Source organism: Urocitellus parryii, chromosome 2 (assembly GCF_045843805.1).
Source record: "Urocitellus parryii isolate mUroPar1 chromosome 2, mUroPar1.hap1, whole genome shotgun sequence".
NCBI classification, from domain to species: domain Eukaryota; kingdom Metazoa; phylum Chordata; class Mammalia; order Rodentia; family Sciuridae; genus Urocitellus; species Urocitellus parryii.
The window spans coordinates 2,141,331-2,165,081 of record NC_135532.1 but is presented as its reverse complement, the minus strand read 5'-3'; the positions used below and the strand labels follow the sequence as shown (position 1 = coordinate 2,165,081).

Here is a 23,751-nt window from a genome sequence, read left to right as displayed (position 1 = left end):
CTGTTTTTCATGGGGCTCACCCATGCTGGGACTGGGACTGGGCTGTGCCTTGCCTCCCTGTGTTGGCTATGGCCCTGCCAGGGTCCAGGATGAGTTACCCCCTCCGACAGGTGGTGCAGTGAGATTGTGGGCACTTTGGGACTCTCCTCACTTGTTTTTCTTTCACACATCTGTGTTTGAATTCTCTTGTTTTCAGCGTAAGTTTTTTGAGTGCAGGAAAGAGAAGACCTGCCATATCAGGCAGCCCTGGGAAAGTGGCACTGAATTCTGTCCACTTTATTTCCCCACACCTCAATAATAGCGAGTTTAAATAACTTTTAGCTATAAGGTGGGCTAAACATGTTGTTTTTGCAGGGAACTAAGGAGGTTGAGTGTTTGGGGACCGATTTCCTGGCTATATGCATTTTTTTCTATTATGAATGACCATAACTTCACCCGTATTACATTTTTGTCCTCCATTTTTTGGTAGACGCTACCAAAGGACCCTGAGGTTGCCTATTGCCTTCCCTGTTCTGTTGACATATGTCCCTCCTGGGTTGACATTCCTGGATCCCAGACACTTGGCATGAGCATGCAGATGAGTGACTCCTGTGTCAGGAGGAAGGGGCAGCCTGCTGGCTGTCCTTGGAGGGGATCTACCTCAGCTGTTTGTGTAGTCTGCTTCCTGTAGGACTGCTGTGGACACTCATTGGAGGGGTTGTGGCCTTTGGAGCCCTCTGTTAAGAACTGACTGCACAGCATATTCGGGAATGTGATCAGGAGACCTGCCTGCCTCAGTGCTGTCCACGTAGCAGCCCCAGAGGGAGAAAAGACATTTTGTGTGGGATTACTCTGATTTGTCTCTGTTTCCTCTTTGTACCTTTCCTATATTTTTGTATAAAATGAGTAGCCTGAACCTTTTTAATTGAAAATCTTTTTCCTTAATGTTTTCATAGGAAATTGAGTCCAATTAACTATTGTGTTGAGAATGAGGTATGTCTTAAGTTTAAATAAAATATCAAATTCATTATTTTAAGATAAAGCAGATTCAAGGTTATGCTCGTGCAGTTAACCACACAGGCACAAGTACTAATACATGTGCTCTTCTTGTGTGGTTTAGGGTCAACGTGGCTTTGAGTTGGCCTTCAGCCATTTCACCCTCATTGTCCCTTTGTGTTTTGCTCCCAAATTGCAGACTTCGAAGATGGAAAAAAACATTGTTCTCATGTAAAAGTGTCAGTCTTCTCTAATAGTTACCTTCTTAGCATAGGAGGAGCTGAGTTTAGGAGGAGGGTGTGTATAGAGCAGGTCGTTTTCCTTGTGTATTACTTGCATTTAGAAGCAGGTTGTTTTCCATCCATGGATTGAGAGAGTTCTTTCACCTGGGAAGGACATCTTCAGTTTTGTTCTTGACATCAAGGTGCTCAGAAAGGTAGCAAGCACCTCCAGGGGAAGCATGCTTAAGGTTAAGGGTTGTGAGTTCTTGGGCACTTTGGGCTTGTCTTTGTGTCTGGAAGACATTAGAGATGCTGCACAAGCAGTTGACTTTAGGACTTGCAGCTCGGGAGTGTTGAGTTTGGCAGGTGCTGCCTAGAGCCCTGTGCCTGTGAGATTGTGGGCAGAGGAAGAGTGGAGGGCCACTAGAATTGTGGACAGGTGCCATCACCTCACACACCACAGGGACCGCATGTGTCCCTGCCCAGTATCAGGATTCACACAGCAGGATTCTTTCAGGGGAGGTGAGGCATGAGGGGGACTGTGATGTAAGTCCCCTAGGAAATATTCAGAAGAATTTCTTGGTAGAGAATATGGAAGAGGCCGCTGTCCCAATGTGATGCCTTATCCTGTAGCCCCAGAGGGCCAGTGATAGATGGATCACAGAGCCAGTTAGACTTGAACCACCGGCCCCTCCCCACAGAGCCAGTAATAATCAGGGTGCCAAGCACACCTGAAGGCAAGCCATGGGTCAATATGGATGGGCAGGCTTCGGAGAACCCCTGGTGGACACCACACACCGACCTGCATGCCCGCTGCCTATGGAACCATCACAGACACAGGCACGCACTGCTTCTGAGGAGCAGACACTCCTCCACTCCTACTCTGCCTGGGGTCTTGGATGTGTGCTGAGCTCTCACACGTCCTAGCCGCAGCCCGACTGCGTCCGACACTGAGCTGCAGCGTGGTGCTGCTTCCCTGGGTTTGCCTCTCTTCTTTCCTTCCTCTTGTCTCTCTGCTGGTTGGGAAGCCTTGTGTGTTCTGCCCACTCGGAGTCCCGAGAGTTGGTCTAGAACCGGTGTCTCGATGTTCTGATGTTTGTCTGTACCTGCCAGCATTTACTTTTTTGTGTGATGTTTTGTATTTAGGATGCTGTGAAGCTGTATGCGAAGCCCACCTCTTGTTTTTGGCTGACACTTGTGGAGCATAATTTCTCAGTCATTTCCAATCCACAGCTGAAGAACTGGGCCATGACCTCCACACACCCAGCCAGAGGGAGCCTGGTCTGTGTGCCAGACCCTTCCCTCATCATCTTCTCTGGCTGGTTATTTGAGCTGAGGCTGCTGGGTGAGCAGTCGTGGGTGCAGGAGGGCTGGGCCAGCACATTTTACCATCTCTGGTGTTGGCCTGTAACACTGCTTTGTGTTTTTATTCCAGAGAAACCTGTGTCTCCCAAATCAGGAACTTTGAAGAGCCCCCCCAAAGGGTTTGACACAACTGCCATCAACAAGAGCTATTACAACGTGGTAAGTTATGGAGGACATTTTTACAAATAACTACTGCTCCTTAAATATTTATGAAACTCAGGAATGTGGGCTACATGGAAGGAAATAGAAAGCTTTCACTGTTGGCACATAGACAGAACCACCAGTGGTTCTGCAGAGTGTCCCCTTCTAGTGTGGGTGTGCTTCATTTGTGTTTTGGAATTGTACCCTGCTCTTGTCATAAAGTGTAGCATTATTTCCCCATAGCGTCAAGTAGATTTTCACAAATGAGATTTTAGAAGGTGTAGAATATGATTTAAAATTGTTATATGCATCAAGTTGCATTCTATTTGAATTTGGAGTGGAATATAAGTACTTGAAAGATCAATGTAGTTTCTAGTGTATTTTGTATTTTCTATGTAGCCTTTCTCTAGGGCCCCGCTTTCTGTGTTTCAAATGTTATGGAATTAGAGGTGTGTCTAGACTTCATGCATGTTAAAGACAAGTGTTTCTGGATCTTGAAATCTGCTGTATTTTGAAATAATATAATATGTCTATTGTGTTCACCTGTATCACATAATCCCCCTTTGTCCCCAAACAACTGCATATGCCAGGAGTAGAGTTTTTATTAGATAAAACTACTAAATTGCTGGGATGATAGCAGCAAAGTAAACTTTCTAAACATACATGTATTTTGAATTCTATAGAAAATGTGCATTTATTTTGTTTAACCTCCCCCCCACCCAAAACACACACACACACACACACGGACTCATGAGGGCTTTGTATTTTTATGGTATGGTAGCAGCTGATTAGTGTCTTTGCAGCATCCCTTTTGTTATGATTGTTTTCTATCCCTGAATTAAGAAACGGTGAATGGTCATATTTGGACTTGAGTGGATTCTGCTGCATTGACTCCACCAGTCCTGTGCTGGGTCCTGCACACTCGGTGCTCTCCTCAGCATTCGCCCCTGGCTGCTGCCATATCTTATTATACAGCAAGTTGGCTGTGGGGAACATTTAGTGTGTTCAACAGATTATTCTGTGGTGCTCATGATGCCCAAGCACTGTCAAAGGCATGGGCCCAGGTGCTGTTCTAGTGCTGGATGCACTGTTTCCTCTCACCTTCCGCCTCTGTCTTAGGGCTCCTCCTCTTTATAAAGTCAGTTCTTCACCTCTTCTGGCTAGAAGGCCTCTCTGTGCATCATGTCCCTTTGCTAATCTGTAGACTTTTTCTTTTTTGTGAGTCAGGTCTTTCTCCCCCTACAAGCTTGTTCTTTGAGTCTCAGCCTCTACATCTCATTTTCCTTCTTTCTACCAATCTCCATCTCATGAATTTGACCCTGATATCAGAGTGCTGCCAGTTTTAAGAATGTTAGACTCTTCTCAAAACATTTGCTCCCAGTGGCTCTGGAGGCTGAGACAGGAGGATCGAGAGTTCAGAGCCAGCCTCAGCAAAAGCTAGGAGCTAAGAAACTCAGTGAGATCCTGTTTGTAAATAAAATACAGCATAGGGCTGGGAAGGTGGCTCAGTGGTTGAGTGCCCCTGAGTTCAATCCCAGATATCCAAAAAAAAAAAAAAAAAAAAAAATTGTGACCTGAAAGTGTATGGGCTTCCCTGCCTTTTGCTTTTAGCTCTCTGCTGTGTGCCCCATAGTATGATACAGGTTAAGGAGTTCAGGTCTTGGGTCTGTTATCTTTGCCACTTAGCATTGGAGTGGCCTGGGGGTAGCCTCCCACTGCCTGAGCAGATAGTGGTTTGTGAAATGAGGTGGTTGGTTATGCTGGCACTAGCCTTGTAGCATGAGGAGGATCAGTGATTGGCTTTGAGTACCCAGCAAAGTGCCCGACCCCCAGAGTTTGCATGTGCTAGGAAGAGCACTTAGAAGCACTGGGGACATATATTAGCTGGGATTACATTCCATTTGTGGGAAGGTATCCCAGTTTCTTCTTAGGATGATCAGTGAGACCTGTTGCCGGGGTGATCTGCTCCTGTAATTGCCTGAACTTGGTGACTCTGATAGAGAAAGCTCATTACTGCACCACAGTGTGATGATAGGCAGCTTCCCCTTGGTGATCCCAGAAGGACCTGAATGCCCCATCCTGGAGAGTGGGACAGGCTTATGTCACCTCCTGTTGGCCATGAGCATGTCCTTATTGACGAACGAATTTGTTTGTTTCTCTTTTTAATATTTTTTCGTTGTAAGTGGTCATGATACCTTTATTTATTTATCTTTATGTGGTGCTGAGGATCAAACCTGGAGCCTCACATATGCTAGGTGAGCGCTCTACCACCGAGCCACAATCCCAGCCCGATGAACGAGTTTCTTATTTTGTCTGCTGACTTGGGAAGACAGGTCTGTGTCCTGTGTCTAGTGATGTCGTGTTTTATTTAGCAGCTGTGCACTTATGTCTGATGTCATGGAAAGGCAGAGTGGCTTTTGCCTTTGGAATGCTGCCCATGCGAAGCATAGGCTATGACCCACTAGTTTAATCTACAGGTACATAGAGCAGATGCATTTCTCTGACAAAGACCACTGCTTGCCTCCTCACCTTCTCCTGTGCCCCAGAGGAGTGTTCTGCCTGTCTGTTTCTCTTGGGGTCTGGGAGGTTGCTGGTAGCCTTTGGATGACAAGCCAGCAGGAAAACCGAGACTCTAGTAATAGGATGTCTTTGGCTTAACCCACCATCACTAGTTCTAGGTCCTGGTTCGCTTCATGTTTTACTTTCTACTTGGCTTTTCTTCTCAGTATTCCTTTTAAGTCCTGCTGAGGCTAATTATTTGCCATGTCCAGGAGTTCTACAGGCATACAGCTTGGTTCTCTGTGGCTTTCCTGGGAAGTAGCTCCCTTGTGTATCTCACCATGTTTTCTGTGGGAACTGGGTGCTTGCAGTCTTCCCTGGCAGACTTGGCTCTATTAGTTCTCATGAAACTGCCTTGTTTTATGTAGACTGAGATGGCATGCATTGCAGTTTCTGGTGGTGGTGGGGACCTGATGGGGGCCTGATAGAATCAGCTGAATACTCTTGGTGAATGAAGAAATGCTTGGTGGAGGAAAAGGCTGTCTTGTGAAACAGAGAACCCCCTCTTAGACGGGTCCCTCAGGAAGAGGCTCTGAGCAGGGTTCCCAGCTTGAGTTAGGAGATGTCCGGGTGGGTTGGTAAGATTTCTTCCTGCCTTAAGTCAGTGACAGATGCTCTTGGTTAACTATAAATCCTTTAAATCCTTTTTTTATAGAAGAAACAGGCTGACCCAGCTCCCCGCCCTGCAGTGTTGGTGTGCGCTGCCTGCTGTGGTGTTGTGCATCATGGTGGACCCACAGGCTTTTGTAGTAGCTGTTTTTTGATAAACCTTTAATACTTGGAAGAAGTCTACCCCAAGACGCTGTGAACTCCCAAGCTTACAAATATCATATAACACAGTTCTAAAGGGTACACTAAAAAAGCAGAGATGCTCACGTGCTCCCTCCACATCTTTTTGAGACTCCATATTAGTAACAGGTATTAAGTATGGAGTTGTTTTTAAGGACAAATGGAGGTTAGCAAACTAGCTTATGTCAGTAATGGGGGTTACTCTGTGTTTCCTTGGAACCCATAGATTATGGAGCCAGTGAGCTCCCTGCCTTCCTCATTGTAACCTTTTGAGAATTTAAATAGACTGGACTGAAAGGTGTCACTTAAGTGACTTTTTTCAATCTTTGTGATGGCTGCAGGCAGGGGCTGGTTGAGAGAGCAGAAGAGGGTTTGGAATAGTTGTACGTTTTTAATTTTTTGTGTGTTTATAATTAAGATTATTTTATGGGCATTTGGCTTTAGTTTAAGATGATGGTAATGTTTTATCTGTATGGAACCTAAAACAATTGCCTAATGTTGTTTCTCATATGTAAATCATTAATTTATTTATTTAAGAACTGTTAATGACACATAAAACATGCAACACTACTGAGATTTGTGGTCATAGTTGTAGCTCATTCGCTGCTTCAGTGGCATTGCTGATAAGGTGAGTTTCTGTGCGTCTGTGAGGCACAGGAGCCAGTCCTTTGCACTCTGATTTGCTTTGAGGTTGACAGTGTGGGGATGTGGGTGTCTGCTGAGGCCACTGCTCTCTGTGGCGCCTGCAGGACTGTACGATTCTCTGTGCCTGGCCACTCAGGGCCCGTGCCCCTGCAGCTGTCTTAGAGAATCCAGCTTTTGGGTGAGTGTCTTTGCAGTCATTTTGGTGCCTTTTCCTGGGCAGCTTTTGTCCCTGTGTGCTGTGCTTCAGTGCTGTGATTGAGGAAGTGTCATTTTATTTTACTCCTATCTCTACTAGGGGAATTTTTTAGTGGATGTTGTCTTTATATTGCGTAGGAGAATTTTTCTGACTGAAGGCAATTTTGTGTTTTCAAGCATGCACTGAGTAGTGTGGCCGAGTGGTCTCCAGTGTTTGTAACTAGGAAGCTGCCTCATCTTTCTGACGTCTGCTTTTAAGTTGAAAAAGGACTTCTCATAATACATAACAGATTTTGTTTTCATTTCTGTTTAAGGACGATTGTGCTTGACTCACTTTTCTGATAGTCTCTGATCAGGTGTGGTTCTGAGTCTCATTCCCCTTTGACTCCACCCCCACCAGCTATCCTCACAGGTACCATAACAGTGTTTTGATGGGCAGTCTGGAAGCCTCAGATGTTGCCCTGTTGGATGGCTTGGTGTGTACGTTGTTCACTGAGGTCTGCATTTTCTTGTGGGGACTGTGCTCTCATTGCAGTCTCAGGAGCAGCAGTAGACAGAAGAATGACCCAAGTCATGTGTGTTACGGCTGAGGTTTGAATTTAACTCTTCTGACTTAATGTCTCAACCTACCTTAGGTTATCAGAAGATAACCAAGTGCTCAGTATCTCAATTACTCCTGTATGCTCTCATTTGTGTGATGGATTTGGAAAGGTCTGTTGGTTTTGAGAGACACATAGCACAAGGAGAAAATGCATGTACAATGATTTTCTGGTTAAAACAATACTGACTTTCTAGTAGAGAGGGATAAAAAGGTTCAATTAGGGAAGGGACTTTGACTCCTATCCTCCTTCCCTCAGGTGCCCAGAGCGGCCCTATATTTCAGGCAGTGGCAGAAGGATGCCAGGTCACTTTTTGGCTCTGCTGCTCACCAGCTGTCTTATGTGGGTAGGGCAAATTAGCTTCTTAGAAGGAAATGTGTTTTTGCAAGGATCACAGATACCATATGCTTGGTGCTAGGCATGTACAGAGTGTCACTGCTTGGAGAACCCAGTCCATCAGAATCCCATGATCAGTGGCATTCCCTGGGCTGGGGGGGTACCCTGCTGCCTCCTGGAGTTCCCAGGGAGGCACCTTTGCTGTGGGTGATGGCTGATGGGGACCGTTGCTCTGCTTCAACTCTTTTGCACTTCATCTGCCAGGTTTTAGGGATTAACTAAATTTGGCTGAATTTGCCCCCCGCCCCCCGCACACACATACACATTTAATTTTAAGGTTAGTTTATTATTTAAGATTAAATAAATTTATTATTATTTAAGGTTAAATAGCATAGACCTTTTAAGTTGTGCTATTATTTAAGGTTACTTTATTATGATATCTTTAAACAAAGTAGTAGCTATTTAAAGATTGTTTACTTGGGCAGACCTTTAAGTTTTAGTAGATGTGGTATGTAGGATGATACAAGACTTTACCACATTCTCTAATCAAAGGCTTTAGTTCGCAGGAGTTGATTTCAGTTTTTCAGATCCAATCTAAAGAGTAAGTGTCTTCCATTTAGTTGGGATACTTTTCACTTATAAGTGTCTCTTACCAAAAGGCTTGAGACATGAACTGTTTGAGTTGGAAGATTTTGTATTTTAGATATTTGCATAGATTTTACTAGCATTATTTATTGAAACCTAAAATGTTCCAAAAATTTAAAGCTTTTCAAGATCTGAAACTTTTCAAACATCATGTCTGTGCTAACAAAGTTTTAGAGTGTGGAGCTCTTTGGTTTTTGAATTATGCTTACCCTGTATATTAAAATGCATAGATTTTAAAGGTACAGCTTTGACAAATGCATTTATTTGTGTAACCACTACCGAAATCAAAATACAGAACAAATCATCCAGAAATTTATCCCGTGTCCCTTTTCCCTTCCCCACCCATCTTCCACCCCATTTTGATTTCTGTCACCATAGATAAGTTGTGCCTGCTTGTGGACTTAGTGTAGATGGGGATGTAATACTTCTCCTGCATAGCCCTGTGTGTAGACGGTCATCTGTGCATAACTCTGAGGACCATCCTTTTCATCTAAATAGATGTGGCCCTGCTTATTTGATGATGGAATTCATTCAAGTTCATTCTATGCATACCTGTGCCAAGTGTGGTTGACAGGAAGATGAAATCTGATGGGTGACCTTAGTAATAATTTATGACATGGGAACAGAAGTTAATCCAAGGAATAATTACATCCAGCACTTTAGTATTACCTAGAAGCCATATGTAAATTGAACAATGGTTATGAATGTCCTAAAGTTTACAAATTTTAGTGTCAAATAATGCTTATTCATCATTTATTGTAGGTGCTACAGAATATTTTAGAAACAGAAAATGAATATTCTAAAGAACTTCAAACCGTGCTTTCAACTTACCTACGGCCATTGCAGACCAGTGAGAAGTAAGTTAGATGACAATTGCATGCACTGTTGGTCCTTACCTTAGGCTCTTCTCTTATATTCTTATTTTTGGGAAGTAGAGGTTGAAATGATGGAGTGGAACTCAGCAGAGGAGTCTGCCTCAGACACAGCAGTGTATCTGCTAGGTTAAGACTGCAACAGGACCTGGGCTGGGAATCGGGGGAATGCAAGCCAAACTGTTGACTAATTTTTACTGTTATTTTTCTTGGCTCTAGGTTAAGTTCAGCAAATACTTCATATTTAATGGGAAATCTAGAGGAGATATGTTCTTTCCAGCAAATGCTTGTACAGTCTTTAGAAGAATGCACCAAGTAAGTAAGATGCTGAAGTTTACAAAATTCAGATTGGTATTATTGGAACCAAATGGATCAAGTTTAACATCATTTTAGAATTCACATTTCTGAAGATGCAAACTGCTTATTTTATATCCTTTGGGAAGATCTACCTTTATAGTTAAAGCTATATTTTAGATGATCTAGTTTTTATAATAGAGATCTTGAAAGAAAGGGGAAAGTCTTGACAAGGTTGATTTTTTTTTTTTTTTTTTTTTAAAGGGGAGGGAGAGTTACGAGGAAGAGGCTGCAGAGGAACTGGGATGGGGGCTGGCCAGGAGGCCACAGGTGGCTCGGCTCCACATACGCCACCATGAGCTGCAGAGGGGGATCGAGAAGGCTGGCGTTTTCCAGCAAGGTCTTGTAATTGTGACTTGTTCCTGGCCTTTAAGAAGCTGGTGGATGTAAAGTACCATATGTGTACAACCTGCTGTCAGGTGTTTTTTTAGAGTTTATTTCATTTTTGTAAGTGGCAAATAGCCCCTTAAAGTGAACTTTTTATGTAGGCCCACCATTTATGAACATCTTCTTAATGTGTCCCAGGCACTGACTTTGCTCTCTACGTATTAACTTATGTGACCCTGTAGATGACCCCATGGGGGAGCTTTGTAAAGGTAGGAAGGTCTGTATCCCCAAGGGACAGGGTGATTGGCCCTCGGCCATGGGAATGGTGGACTCTGATTTGGAGCCCAAGTGGTCTCCCCTTTGCTTAATGTGAAAGATGAACTGATTCTGAGAAGCCCCTCCTACTATGAGTCTTGAAGTATGGTTTTGAATCTTGTAGTTAGCAACATTGTTGCCAGTGGGCTCTACCCATCTGCTGCTCACCCCTGCCCTCTACTGACCTGGAGTGGACTCTTCTTGCTGCCTCAGAGGAAAGCCGCAGGCCCAGCCAGGCCTAGAGCCCAGGCTGTCAGCTCACAGTGGGAACGTGCTCAGCCTCATTTCGGTGGGCAATTTGTAGGGAGAGCTGAAGCAGCATATGCTCTCTGAGTATAGTGTTGGGAATGCAGTTTTCCTTTAAAATATCACTTTAGGTGATGGAGAGTTCTTTACACTTGCTTTATTGGAGGCACATTAGACTGTGATTTAAAGAGCTTTTCTTTTGATACCATTCTCACTAGTCAGGGGTATGTAGCTGTGGCTTTAAAATGAGTTCTGGAGGATTGTGGGACTCTGGCAGAGCCTCTAAAGCAAGGCTTTTAAGTGGGGGACTTGCTTGTGTATTATTGTGTAAAGCAGGTTAAGTTCTGCTGAAAACAGAATCTCCAGGTTGTTCTCTTTGTGGAATGTTCTTGCTGTCATTCCATGCTTTACTTGTGTTTATTTTGGTATTGACCGCAATGCTCTTCTAATACTTAAAGCTATGAAAACATACCAGCTCTCTAGCTCTTTGTTAAGAGTGGATGCCAACATATAGGCTGGCAGTCAGTGGGGGTGCAGGGTTTGCTGGCAACTCTGCTCTCTCCCTTGCGCCCCCCCCCCCATTCTCTCATTTTCTGCTCTCCTGCCCTCACCCTGTTCTGGTGACCTTCAGGGCCACAGCTGGCTTCTCACAACCCTGCGTGATTACAGTGTCTCATAACTTCCTCTCTTCTGCTTTGTGTCACATTGTCATATATGGGACACTGTTTCATCATGAAGTTTCAGAGGCTTGTGAATGGTCCTACCAGAAGAGAGAATAAGCTCTGGCCATCTAGAAACAGTTTACATAATGTCACTGTTAATGAAAGACATTAGGGAGACACATCCTTCAAAGAAGTATCAAAAATGAGGCCATTGTGATGCTGGTCCTGGGGACCACAATTGGGACAAATGGGGTTATATTCTTTCATTTTGGTTTTGGGGCCAACAAGAGCAGACTTGCCAACAGATTGCCAGGCCTGTGGCCATTATGGTGTTGACAGTTGTGGTCCCACTGTGAGTAAGACTAGGAGACTGGGGCTGGGGCTCGGGCTTAGCGGTAGTGCACTTGTCTGGCATGCAGGAGACACTGGGTTCGATCCCCAGCACCACATATAAATAAATAAAGGTCTAGCAACAATTTAAAAAAATATATATATATATATATACATTTTGCCAGAGGGAATAGTTGAAAGGTGACCCTGCTCCAGGAATAGGGCGGATCCTGCTGCCTTGGGCGCAACTACTTTGGAGTTCCCGTGAGAATTGGCGCAGAGCCTGGTGGAAGGAGTGTGTTCCCGGGAAGTGTGTGTGGAGTGCTGGTGAGAGTTCGGGAATAAAGAGTTGCTGTTTGAACCTACAAGGCTTTGTGGCGGCTCGGTTATTTTGTGCCCAGCCAGACTGCGGCCCTTGGTGGCCCGACTTAACTGTGGCTCTCAAAATATATAAAAATAAATAGGAAACTGCTTGTGAAGTCTCATCTCTGAAGGTGTCAGTGTGACATGGACAGACTGTGCTGGGTTCACTGAGAACAGGGACACAACTGAGGTCTACTCAGGTCCTAGTTTCATCTTCCTGTTGATCTCAGCCTCATCTGCAATGAACAGTTAGTAAACTGAGTCCTTTCCTCTCTCTGATGAGCAGGACCAATAGGAGTAGGTGTTGTAGGAGCAGAAATAGAAGTTCTCTGGTTTCTCAGGTATTTTGCTGGGACCTGGCCATTTTTTTTGAAAATTAAAGCTATGAAAACATACCATTTTTTTAAAAAAATGGCCAGGTCCCAGCAAAATACCTGAGAAAGCTTCTATGGACATCCTCTTTAACCTCCTACTGATGCTGTGCTGTACGGCATGGGGGTAGACATTGTATGTGGCTGCCACGGTCTTCTGGCTGTGTGGTGACACCACCACACGTGCTTTTTACTATGGCATTGGCTTGACTGGAGGCTACAGGTAGGAGGAGCTAACAGGGTGCTTTTCTATGTAGCTACCCACGAGCTGTGCTCCACCTGCCTGCTCTCACACCCTGAGAAGCACGAGAGAACCAGAAGAAGATTCTCTGTTTCAGTTCTCAAGTCACATTCTGTGCTCACATCTATGAGCTTGTTGGTTGTCCCATGAGTCCCTTACCAGATGAGTAATTCATTATGAAGCTGCCTAGTAATCCAGTGCTGGTTCTGTATTCTTAAGAGCTAGTTCATGCCTAAGAGGTAACAGAACTCTAGTTTAGATTCAGTGTAGCAGAAGAGAAAAAGTCACTGGTTATTGTTCCTTTATGCCTGATACTTACTCTTTGATTTTCATCAGTTGACAAATTTGAGACATGAAATCCATTGATCTAGACTTTGGGTGTGGTCTTCTTTTTTTTAATATTTATTTTTTAGTTGTAGTTGGAAACAATACCTTTATTTTATTTATTTTTATGTGGTGTTGAGGATCAAACCCAGGGCCTCTCATGTGCTAGGTGAGTGTTCCACCACTGAGCCACAACTCCAGCCCCGGTGTAGTCTTTTTTGAGTGGATCCAGAGCTGTGGCATTGAACCAGGTAGGGGGTGAAATCCTAACAGTGTATGCCTGTACTGGGCAATGTGTACACAATTGTAGTAATTTAACCCACGTGAGATTATCTAATACTGTCCCTGTGCCACCTCTCTGGCCATTGTTCTTATAACTTTGGCACCCCATCTCTCTCTCTCTCTCTCTTTTTTTTTTTTTTGGTGGTGCTGGGGATCGAACCCAGGGCCTTGTGCATGCAAAGCAAGCACTCTACCAACTGAGCTATAAGCTCAGCCCCTTGGTGCCCCATTTTTATGCAGTAGTCTTCAGTCCACTTGGCTAAGCCTCTTGGGGTCCTCTCTCATCCTGGAAGCCACCCTTTTCTTGGCGTTTCACCTGTCTGAGTATGCCTTTCACCTGCTAGATGGCAGGACCTACTGTTCTCAAAACACATGTGTCTGTGTGTGTGTATCTTTAGGGCAGGTGGCCCTGGTTTGTCCTTGTGCGTGTGCCTCTGTTGGGTGTGAGCCCCTGACTCTGCCTGCCTGCGTACTCCCAGTGGACACTTTTCTTCTGTAGGCTATACCTGTTCCTCGTGCCCTGTCTCCTGTCCAGTTCACTGGTGCACTTGTTTTGTATTTTCCAGAAAGATGGCGCTCGTTTTTCTAAGGCAAGAGACTACTCTTACTCTGCTTTGTTCTCCCCAGTGCTGGGTAATGGTGCTGAATGAGTAATTGAAGCTACTTTGCTGTGGCAATTCTGCCCTGCAGGCAGAAGGAGCTGTGGCCAGTCCTGAGAGGCTGTCAGAACCCCTTTGAGTGGCTCACACTTGGAAACACTTTGACTTCAGTTAAGGGTGACTATATCAAAACGTAAAACCCATGCTAAGTGTGTGGCCCACTCAGCGTTTGGAAATGTGGTCTGGTGAGCTAGGATGCATGTTCCCTGCAGTTGTTTCCTGGTGTAGTGGCTGCTGGCTGCCAGGAAGCTGGAGTTCTCCTTTTATTTAATTTCAGTTAATTTCATGTAGCCATCTTTGGCTAGTGAATTGGAAGGCAAAGAAGCACATTGGAGGAAGCTGGAGGGCAGACCTCCCTCTGTGTGTGGATCTGTTCATCTCAGCCTCCCCTAAAGGCATGATGGCCTTGCTATTGTAGATGGTACTGAACTTGCTACTCCCCGAAGGCACTTCCTGTGCTCCTGGGAGCTTTCTTTTGCTGCTCTGGGTAGGGACCTGTTTGCTCATATACACAATTAAAAGAGAACTCCATGAGAAGAAAAAGATGAGAATTTGAAATACTCACAGTGGACACCTGTCTCTTCTAGAGCAGAACCATTAAGGCACAGCGTACTGAGGGCATTTCCTTTCAGTCAGGCACTGGCTGAGAGGTGCTTTTTACATGGACAGCTGTTTAACGCTCCCCAGGTCTTTTTGTTCTCTGCTTTTTGTCAACTTCGTATTTACATCTGTGAATTGTTTCCACTTGAGCAGCAAGCAGCGGTCAGTGTCCAACACCAGTATCTCTTTTCTGCCGTGTGTTTTAAAACCACAGACTTCCTGAAGTAGAAGGGAAGGCTAGTGGCAGGAGCCAGGAGAGAGGTGCTGGGGGCTTGCAGTGTTACTTCCCTGTCTTTCCCACAACCATCCTAGGGCAGGTTTTAGTAGGTCGGGAACAGCCTTTGAGCCTGTAAACAACAGGGATGAGTGAAGGTTATGGAACAACAGGGAGAAAACAAAGGCAACGTGATTTTGAGTGCTTTGTGCTTTGAAGGAAAGACTTTTCCTAATACTCCTGACTCTGTTCTCCCTGATTACATGACTTTCTCCATTGGTACTTTGCAGCCTTGGGTGGAGGACCATTGCTGGGGTGTGGAAACCAGAGGAGACTTGTCTAGAGACTTGAAGGGGTCAGAGGCTAGCAGACGCTGTTCTGGGTCCTGGCTGCAAGGTAGCAGCATAGTTAAAAAGCTCAGTGTGCTATGGTCTAGATGTGTCCCCCAGTCTCATCTGTTGAGACTTAATCCTCCACCAGATGATCTTCAGAGGTGGGGCCTTTTGGAGGGGATTAGGTCCTGAGGGTAGAGCCTCGAGGATGGCATTGTCATCCTCATAAAGGAGGGGCTCAAGAGCCATTCCCTCTTGGGCTGTGTGAGGATGCAGCCATGAGGCACCACCTTAGAAGTAGACATAGGCCCTTCCCACACACTGGATCTGCCAATACCTTGACATTTTGAGAGGTGGGTCCTTATTTATAAAATCACCCATTTCCAAGGCCTTTTGTTATGGCACCAGGTATGGACTAAGACAGCGTTTACTGAGGGGGTAGTGGAACAGAAGTTGCATTCCCTGCCCAAGTAGGCTGGGCCTCATCCTGGGGCACACACACAGCCCCTACTGTTTTACTCTGTTTTCCTGATTCCTGGTTTTAGTGATGTGCATCCTCTAGGTGGGTGGTCAGCCCAGCCTCCTGCTTAATAGATGACACTGGATTGTGGACCCAGGATTGTACCCACTGTTACTGTTGTTGGCACTGGTTTTGGGGCTCTGATGGTGGGAACCTCTGACAACTCTGACTCCAATCTTTGTGAGAACCTGTGTTTCTCTCTTGGAGCTTTTAGTAGCTGTGTTTCTAGGGTCCTGATTTGGGGCGTTTGTGTTTCTCTTGGGTCTGCTTTCACCCACCATGCAACACTTGGGGCACTTTCCGTCTGACTCTGTTCTCCCTGATTCCATGACTTTCTCCAGTTGGCATGCAGCATGTGTCTTTTATCCTTTCTGCTGTTTTGAAGATTTCTTGATTCATTTGTGCTTACCTGTCTTTGTTTCCATGTCTGGAACTTTTATCCTGATGTGTCAAGGCTTACTCTGGTCTTCTAATTTTCTTTGCCTTTCCTACTAATCTGGAAGATTTTTAGAATTTCACTTTCCAATTTCCTGTTGACTTTTTCAATTCTCCTGTCATTATTTTATTGCTAGAATGCTTTTTAATTTTTGTTTTGAATGTTCTTAATAGAATCTTTTCCTTTTTTTCATGGTTGCAGTATCTTTTTTTGTTATTTTTATTTCTGGATTAATTAGACATCTTTCAAAAACTTTTCTGCTCTCTGGAGAGTAACTGTCACTTCTTTTTTGTTTTTATTATTCTCATTTTCTCTCTCTCTCTTTTTTTTTTTATTTTCCCAAAATCTCATGTTGGTTGTTGCATGTCTTCTTATGGTTAAGGCATGCATGCTAAGTGCCCCTTGTAACTAAGGCACACTTGCTAAGAACACAGGGGGAGGGACTGACACTGCTCCAGCCTAGCTGATTCTCATGGTGTTGAGGAGTCCGTAGCATTGATATCTTTGGGCCACTTTCTCTGGCTGGAGTCCTCAGAGAGCAGGATATGATCCTTCTTGTCATTGTGCTGGTGGGCAGAGACTGTTTAGGGTGCAGGGAGGGCATGTGGTGTCCTGCTTGCAGAAGCACCCTAAGGTCTGGATAGACAGGTGGGCTTCAGCTTGTTGGGTCTGCTCAGCATTGCACTGCTCACTGCGTCTCTGCTTCCACAGCAGGTTCTAGCAAGTTTCTGCCTTTAGCCATGAGCTGTCACTATGCGTGGCCTTGATTGGGAAGGAGGGGCACTAACAGGTGTATCTGTCTTCAGTCTCTGCAGCCTGAAGTGAAAGGTGCCTCTTGGGCTTTTTCTTGTGCCAGCCTCCATGCTGCTTCCTAGGAAACTTTACAAACAGATAACCACATTTGGTAACTCTCCTCTTTTTATGCAAAATTAAAGGCTTTGTGATATCAAATTTTCCCACTGCCTGAAGAGCTTGGGCTTTGTCTGGTGTGCCAGCCTGATAGTCTAGAGCTGTAGGAGGGAGCCTGAGAGTGGAGTTTTTTTTGTGGCAGACCCTCCTGCCTGCTCAGTTGGAGGTTGAAACAGATGGGTCTGGGATTTGTGATCCTGCCTAAACCCATGGGTCACCTGTCATTCAACACCTTTCCTGTCTGTAGCACTGACGCTGTCTCCTCCTGTGTCTCCAGGTCACCCGAGGCCCAGCAGAGAGTTGGTGGCTGCTTTCTGAACCTGATGCCACAAATGAGGACCCTGTACCTTGCCTACTGTGCCAACCACCCATCTGCCGTGAGCGTCCTTACAGAGCACAGGTCTGTTCACTGAGATGTCAGAGCAAAGGGAAGATCAGCAGCTTTGTGCTCCCAGATAGACTGTGATACGCAGGGTGATTTCATTTTAATTGCTTCTCAAAATGAGTGCTCGAGAAACTTTAAAATGGTACTTGGTGTTTGTAAAAGAAGAGGGTCCTTTTGAAGTCACCCTTCAGCCTAACCCATTTGGGTGGTGGGTTGGAGGAGCTGGGAAGCACTGGGGCTTTGTCCATCAGCCAAGTCAAGGCTGAGGGACTCTGAGTGCTCCTGGGTTGCAAAGCTGAAGGATGGAGGCTGTATGAGGAGAGTCCCATTTCAAACGAGGACTTGATTGCGCAGATAGAGCAGTGCATTAGAGACCTTTACCTTGAGCCTTTCAGACTGTAACAACATTAGAACATGTAAAACAGAACATGTAAATTTTCTCAAAGGGATGAGGCATGTCTGTCTCCTGTTACTGGGGAGAGGAAGCCGGGTAGCTGTCCCAGTGACTGAGGAGCAGCCCGGCTCCAGTGACTGCTGAGCGCTAGTGATGGCTTTGTGCCGGATGACCATGTGGATGACTGAAGGGCAGAGATTTGGTTTCTGTTTCTCAGAGAAGCACAGTATTTTTATTAATGTTTTAGAGGTGATTTCATGGTTTTTTTCAAAATTGGCAATTCAGAAGTTTTTCAAAACTGTAATTGGGAAAAAAAAATTCAGTAGCATCAAGAGAAATGCCATTGTGCTTCTAATTTCCAAATTTAACCTCGGCTTATTCTTAACATTTCCTTTTAAAACACAACAAGCAGCTTTGATGTGCTGGCCTTGCTTGTCTGCTGGCCTGCTGTGGAGGCTGCAGTGTCTGGAGAGTCCCGTGGGAGCAGGGCCTGTGCCTCTGGGCTTTAGCTCCCTTTACTGGAAATCCTGCTCCCAGGGCTGTAGTAAGCTTTGAGCTGGTCTGAATGTACAGACTGGTCAGATTGGAGCGAACGTGATAAAGGTGCATTGTTTTGTTGTCTGTTAAAAGAAGTAAAGTGATCTGGGCCGCCTGTGCTCAATGCAAAAGGATTAGTTGTTCATATTCCCATTGGTGTTGTCCTGAAGTGAAGCAGCAGCCTTTGACAGTGTGAGGAAGGGGGCGAGGGGCTCAAATGCTCATCTGCTGTGGGAAAGGGAGATCTGAGAGACCCATCCTTGCCACAGGCAGAGGCCATGTTAGCCACGCACTGTCCTAAATGTGCAAAGTGTGTATTCAAATATGTGCTGTACCATCAACTTCAGGAAATCACAAATTAAATGAAATTTCCATAAAAGTGAAAAGCAAGTATTAGGTTTGTATGAATGAAAATGCTTCAGAAGTTATTGATGCAGTGATGGGAAGAGGTCCACAAAAAGCAAGTGGAGTGTTACAGAAAATTCTAAGATCTTTTCTGTGTATCCCCCCGCCTCTTCTTTGGAGAGAGGCTCTCCTGTAGAGAAGGTTGAGAGCTTAGAAAGGGATGGGTGCACAGTCCTGGCAAAGACTTGTAAGGGTTTTTCCTGTAGAAACAAGGGTGTGTGGAGCAGTTGAGACTTGGGGTATCTTGAAGTGTAACCCTTTCAGGAGAAATGCTCACGGGAGTGCTGTGTCTACCCTCTTGTGTGCTGTTGCCTCAGTGGCTCTGTTGTGTCTGAAAGGCGAACACAGCATTTTATCAGAAGGTACTTAGAGGAAGGAGTACAGATAAGGTTGTGAGCAAGAGCCTCCAGGCCTGCTGCATGTGGCTGGCATGCTGAGCATGGAGTGGGAGTCTAGGGTCCCGTGCCGGATGGCAGCCCTGCAGCAGGTGGCTCCCAGGGGCTAAGCCAGAGAGGAGAGTCCCTCAGAGCCAGCAGGTGCTGGCAGTCACAGCAGTGCACAGTGCCCGTGTTCCTTCCTGTCTCCCCTGAGCCCAGAAAGTTCCCCCTTTGTCTGCCACAGATTATGCCCTGCTCCAAAGTGCACTTGCGTTCGTTGAGATGGCGAGTGCTCACGCCTGACAGCTGCTGTCAGCACTCCTGTGGTTATACTCAGAGTCTGAATGGGCAGCTCTTCCGTCTGTCCTTCAGTGTGAGTGCCTGTGAGCTACCACACCGCGGGGTGTCCCATCTGGTCTTAGGCTTGAGCCTAGGTTTTGAGGACTGGTGTGAGTGTAGTGCGTTGAAGCTGACAGTCTTACCTGTGCACGGGTTGCAGCACGTGTGGGAACCTGCTTCCACACCCCCCCACACACACACACAGATGGTTGCACCCACAGCTCCCAGTCTTTGGGTTGTTTTTCTGGCAAACACATGCTGTTTCCAGTTCTGCAGAGCTCTAATGCCTTTCCATTATCATGGGACTGCAGATGCTTATCTTCATAAATGGGTCTGTAAAAAAAAAAAAAAGGCTTTCCCCTCAGCTGTTTGCTACTCTTTGCTTGGCCACATAGTTCTTTTTACCTTGTTCCCTTGTTGCCATGGTGTCATTCCAGTAGGTGCAGAGGAGGGAGACTGTGGCTGCTGGCAGCAGTAGGAATGGTGCCGAAAGAGCCATTGTTTTATCCCATAGCTGTAACCACCTACTTTGTTTATAGTACTAAAAACCCTATAGAACGAAGCGTGATCCATGAAGGCTCATACTGTTTTCTTTCCTTTTGGGGATGTGTACACATGTTCTGGAATCATAAGAATGTTGTGGATATTACAAGAAGCTACTTTTGCTTGTTAAAATTTCACTTCATGTTTTTAGTTTTGGGGAGTTTTGAGGGAGGTGATGAGCATAACTTGTTCAGTTTTGTTTATTTTTCTGCCATGACTATACGAAATTTGACTTTTGCTTTCTTTCTTGATGGAAAAGACCCGGTATAGATTATGTTTAAAGGAATTGAAATATGGTTTTAATATCATAAAGACTGATCTTTAAGTGTGTGTTCATTTTAGAGAAATGTTGGTAAAATAGAAATTTCTCCCACTTTACTCCTGCTTTCGGGACTGGCAGAATGAGTGATTTCAGGAGACCAGCTTTTCTCAGTAAGACTCTGGGGGCTGCAAGGGTGAGCAGCAGTGGTGGGGGTCTGGCTCAGCTAGCAGCAGCAGCCTGGGCAGTGCACCGCGCCAGCAAAAGCATGTGCTCCTGGGTGTCTGGGCTTCCTTTCTTGCCCTGGTCCTGAGGGTCTGCTGGCAGCAGTGCCCTCAGTGTGGAAGGTTGACACCAGGGTGGCAGAGGGCCTCTGGTTACCATGGCAGTGTGGCTGTGTACCCAGGGCCTTGCTTGCTGCTCTGGCTTCTGCAGCAGCATGCCTCTGGATGCACAGTGTGGTGCTGTCCAGTGGGGCCCGCATACTTCACTGAACTTTCAGTTAATCCAGCCCTGCAGTTTCCCTGGGAAGATGGTGTCTAGAGAGCACAAAACCAGACACAAAGAAGTTGAGATGCTGCCTGTGAAAAGGTTTGTCACACACTCCTAGAAGTAGTTGAATAATTTTGTCACACACTCCTAGAAGAAGTTGAATAGTTTCTCTGCTGATAATTTTTTTAAAATTGTATCATCATGATAGACTCTTTCTTACAGGAGTAAAATAATTACCAAGCCTCTTCTATATATAGAATTGAGGGAATGTGCATTATGCCTGTTAATTTGTTATAACTGGGATTATGTAAAGTTTCCCTTTTTTATGGTTTGCTTTGATTTTGGTGTCAAATGTGTGATTTATGTATATGTGTAGGAGTTCTGTGCATCACCCTGGTCTCCCGGGATGTGACATGGTAACTGAGGTGTGGGTACTACCCTTGTCTCCTGGGACTTGGCATGACTGGGTGGGAGGTTACCCTGGTCTCCTGGAACATGACATGGTGGCTGGGGTAACACCCCAGCCTCTGGGACTTGGTACGATGACGGGGAGGGGATATGTCACCCTGGTCTCCTAGGATGTGGCTCCCTTAACTCTTGCCCCCCTTTCTCACCTACAGCTGTGGGGCTCCTGATGTCTGGATGATGTATACACAGTGAGGGAGAACCTCCTTGAGCCCTAGCAGGCACCTTATAGGTCACCTGTTCTGTGTTGGCAGTCATAGGTGTTGGTGACAACAGTCCCCACAGTGCCTACTCATTGATTCCTGTTGATCTTGGAGCAGGGACAGTGGCTGTAGACATGAATGGCTTGGGAGAACTAGTCATAGAAAATGTTAGGTGAATGTAGTAAAGGGACGGTGGCAGAAGAATAGGAAGGTGTTTCAGACTTCTTTTAGGTTTCTAATTTATGGGCATGTCCTTGGTTTTTCCATCTCCCTCTATGCTGAGGGTGAAATGTGGTGACAGCGTGATGTGCTGCTTCTGCTTCAGAGCCCAAGGACCTGGTCTTTTTTGTAGTGCTGCGGTGCACGCCCGCAGGTGGGAGGTGCACCTCTGCAGAAGGCAATGAAAAGGCATTTGGTGTGTGGCACTGGGCCGCTTGAGGTGCAGGTGGCCCTTGTGTAGCTCACCCGGTTCAGGAATGTCTTTCCCTTGAGCAGTTTGATGGCAGTTCTTGCTATCTTGAGACTCTGAGATGCTTGGAATCTATTGCAGCTCTAAGAGCGTGAACTTCCATTTGGACAGGTCTGCATGTTGTGACATACTGGGGGACCCTTTTGCGAATGGAATTGCATGTATTCTGTGGGAGAGGAACCTTTTTGGAGTTCCCTTTGGTGTCTTGAGATAAACAGCACAGGTTTGTTTGTAAAAACTGCAACATTCATAAACACTGGCCCTCACTAACAGAAGCCTTGCCATATTGTCTTTTGCCCTAACCCCAAGCATCTTCTCTTTTCCACCATGCCCCTGTTGCCAGCGAGGACCTGGGGGAGTTCATGGAGACAAAAGGTGCCAGCAGCCCTGGGATCCTGGTGCTGACCACTGGCCTCAGCAAACCGTTCATGCGCCTGGACAAATACCCCACGCTGCTCAAGGAGCTGGAGAGACACATGGAGGTGCTGCCTCCCTTCCAACCCTGAGTCCTTGAGCAAGGAGGGATGACATGGGTCAGACTGCTATCAGGGACAGTATCATTAGTGATTCACTTTAGAAGCCAGGACCAACACAGAGTTTAGAATCTGTAACTTAGTGAATTTTCAAAATAACTTTGTTAAATATGAAGTTTTTCTCCTTATTCTTGTTCTGTAAGAAAGCATTTGCTGCTTTGCCTTCTTGCTCTCTCATCTACCACTGCTGATAGGACAGTTTCCAAAAGCTAGAAAATGGGGGCTGGGGCTGTAGCTCAGTGGTGGAGCCCTTGCCTAGCATGTGAGAGGCACTGGGTTCGATCCTCAGCACCATATAAAATAAATAAGTAAAGGTATTGTGACCATTTACAACTAAAATATATATAATTTTAAAAAAACACTAGAAAATGTGAACTCATTTCCAAATGGTATTTTGATTAACAAGTTGCAGACCTGACAAATTCAGGTTTCAGGTATTCTCTGGACTTGGGAAGGCAACCTGTCTGTAGCCGGATGGTTCATCAGGCCTCCTCAGGCCTCCCCTTCAGTTGCTGAGCATGGCTTGGCCACTCTGCAGCTGAGAATCAGAGATGCCCTGCAAATAGAGGTGGTCGTGTTCAGCAAAGCTGCATTTACAGAACATGTTTGCTGACCATTGCTCAGGCTATTCCCCTGAACCCACTGACTCCATGATGCCCTTAAAGAATAGGATTGCTACTGTGATGCTAAGAAGAAAAGTGCTTGTCGAGGACAAAGATTTGGAAAGGTTTTAGGCCAAGCTACAGAGAGAGGCCTTTTAAGAAAAGCTTTTGTGAAAGCTAATAGCATGTTTCTTTATCTAAAGGATTATCATCCTGATAGACAAGACATTCAGAGATCCATGACTGCCTTCAAAACCCTTGCGGTGAGTATAGTGGAGGAATGGGACCTGGGAGCAGGAAGGGAGGGAGTGAAAAGAGACCACTGGGGAATGATATTGCCCAGATTATATTGCTGTGACATTTGCATGTACGAATATGTAACAGTGAATCTCCCATTATGTACAATTATAATGTACCCACAAAATATATGTGGAATGACCCTTGCAGTAAGTGGGCAAGCACACCATGGTTTCTTCCACAGACATGTGATGGCAAATGAATGTAGAATCGGCAGCTGAAAAGGTCAGATTCAAAGACATTACTTGTGACGAACTAAGAACTAAGACAGCATTCCATGGCTAGGAAATTCTCTTGCATTAGAAGATTGTGGGCACCAGAAAGATGAAGTGATGATTTCTCCCTTTTGAAGAGGCATAGCATAATTAATGCTGCATTTCCAAACCTCCATGCACAGGCTCTTTAGTGGTGTTCTGGGGAGTGTAGTGCTGGGGTTCTGTCTCTTCTCTTGTCATGTTGTTCCAGCTGTGTTTTAAGTTGTCCTTTATATATAGTGCAAATTGTTCTCACTCTTTTTCCTCTTATCAGTCTTCTTTGTTGGCAGACACTAATAAAGCCAGAAGAAAAATGTTTGTCTTGTCCACTGTATATTTTTATATATATATATATATATATGTGTGTGTG

At 45.4% G+C, this 23,751-nt stretch overlaps 1 protein-coding gene across 4 annotated transcripts in view; it reads left to right on the top strand.

The window, feature by feature from the left end:
• Arhgef7 (Rho guanine nucleotide exchange factor 7) overlaps positions 1-23,751 on the top strand; it is a 135,341-nt gene that overhangs the window by 84,036 nt on the left and 27,554 nt on the right. For all 4 annotated transcript variants that reach the window (XM_026381726.2, XM_026381725.2, XM_026381724.2 and 1 more), the window contains exons 6-11: positions 2,632-2,720; positions 9,233-9,327; positions 9,562-9,657; positions 17,105-17,227; positions 22,039-22,177; positions 23,034-23,093. In XM_026381726.2, coding sequence (XP_026237511.1) covers positions 2,632-2,720; positions 9,233-9,327; positions 9,562-9,657; positions 17,105-17,227; positions 22,039-22,177; positions 23,034-23,093 — 602 coding nt within the window. The remainder of the gene's footprint in view (positions 1-2,631; positions 2,721-9,232; positions 9,328-9,561; positions 9,658-17,104; positions 17,228-22,038; positions 22,178-23,033; positions 23,094-23,751) is intronic.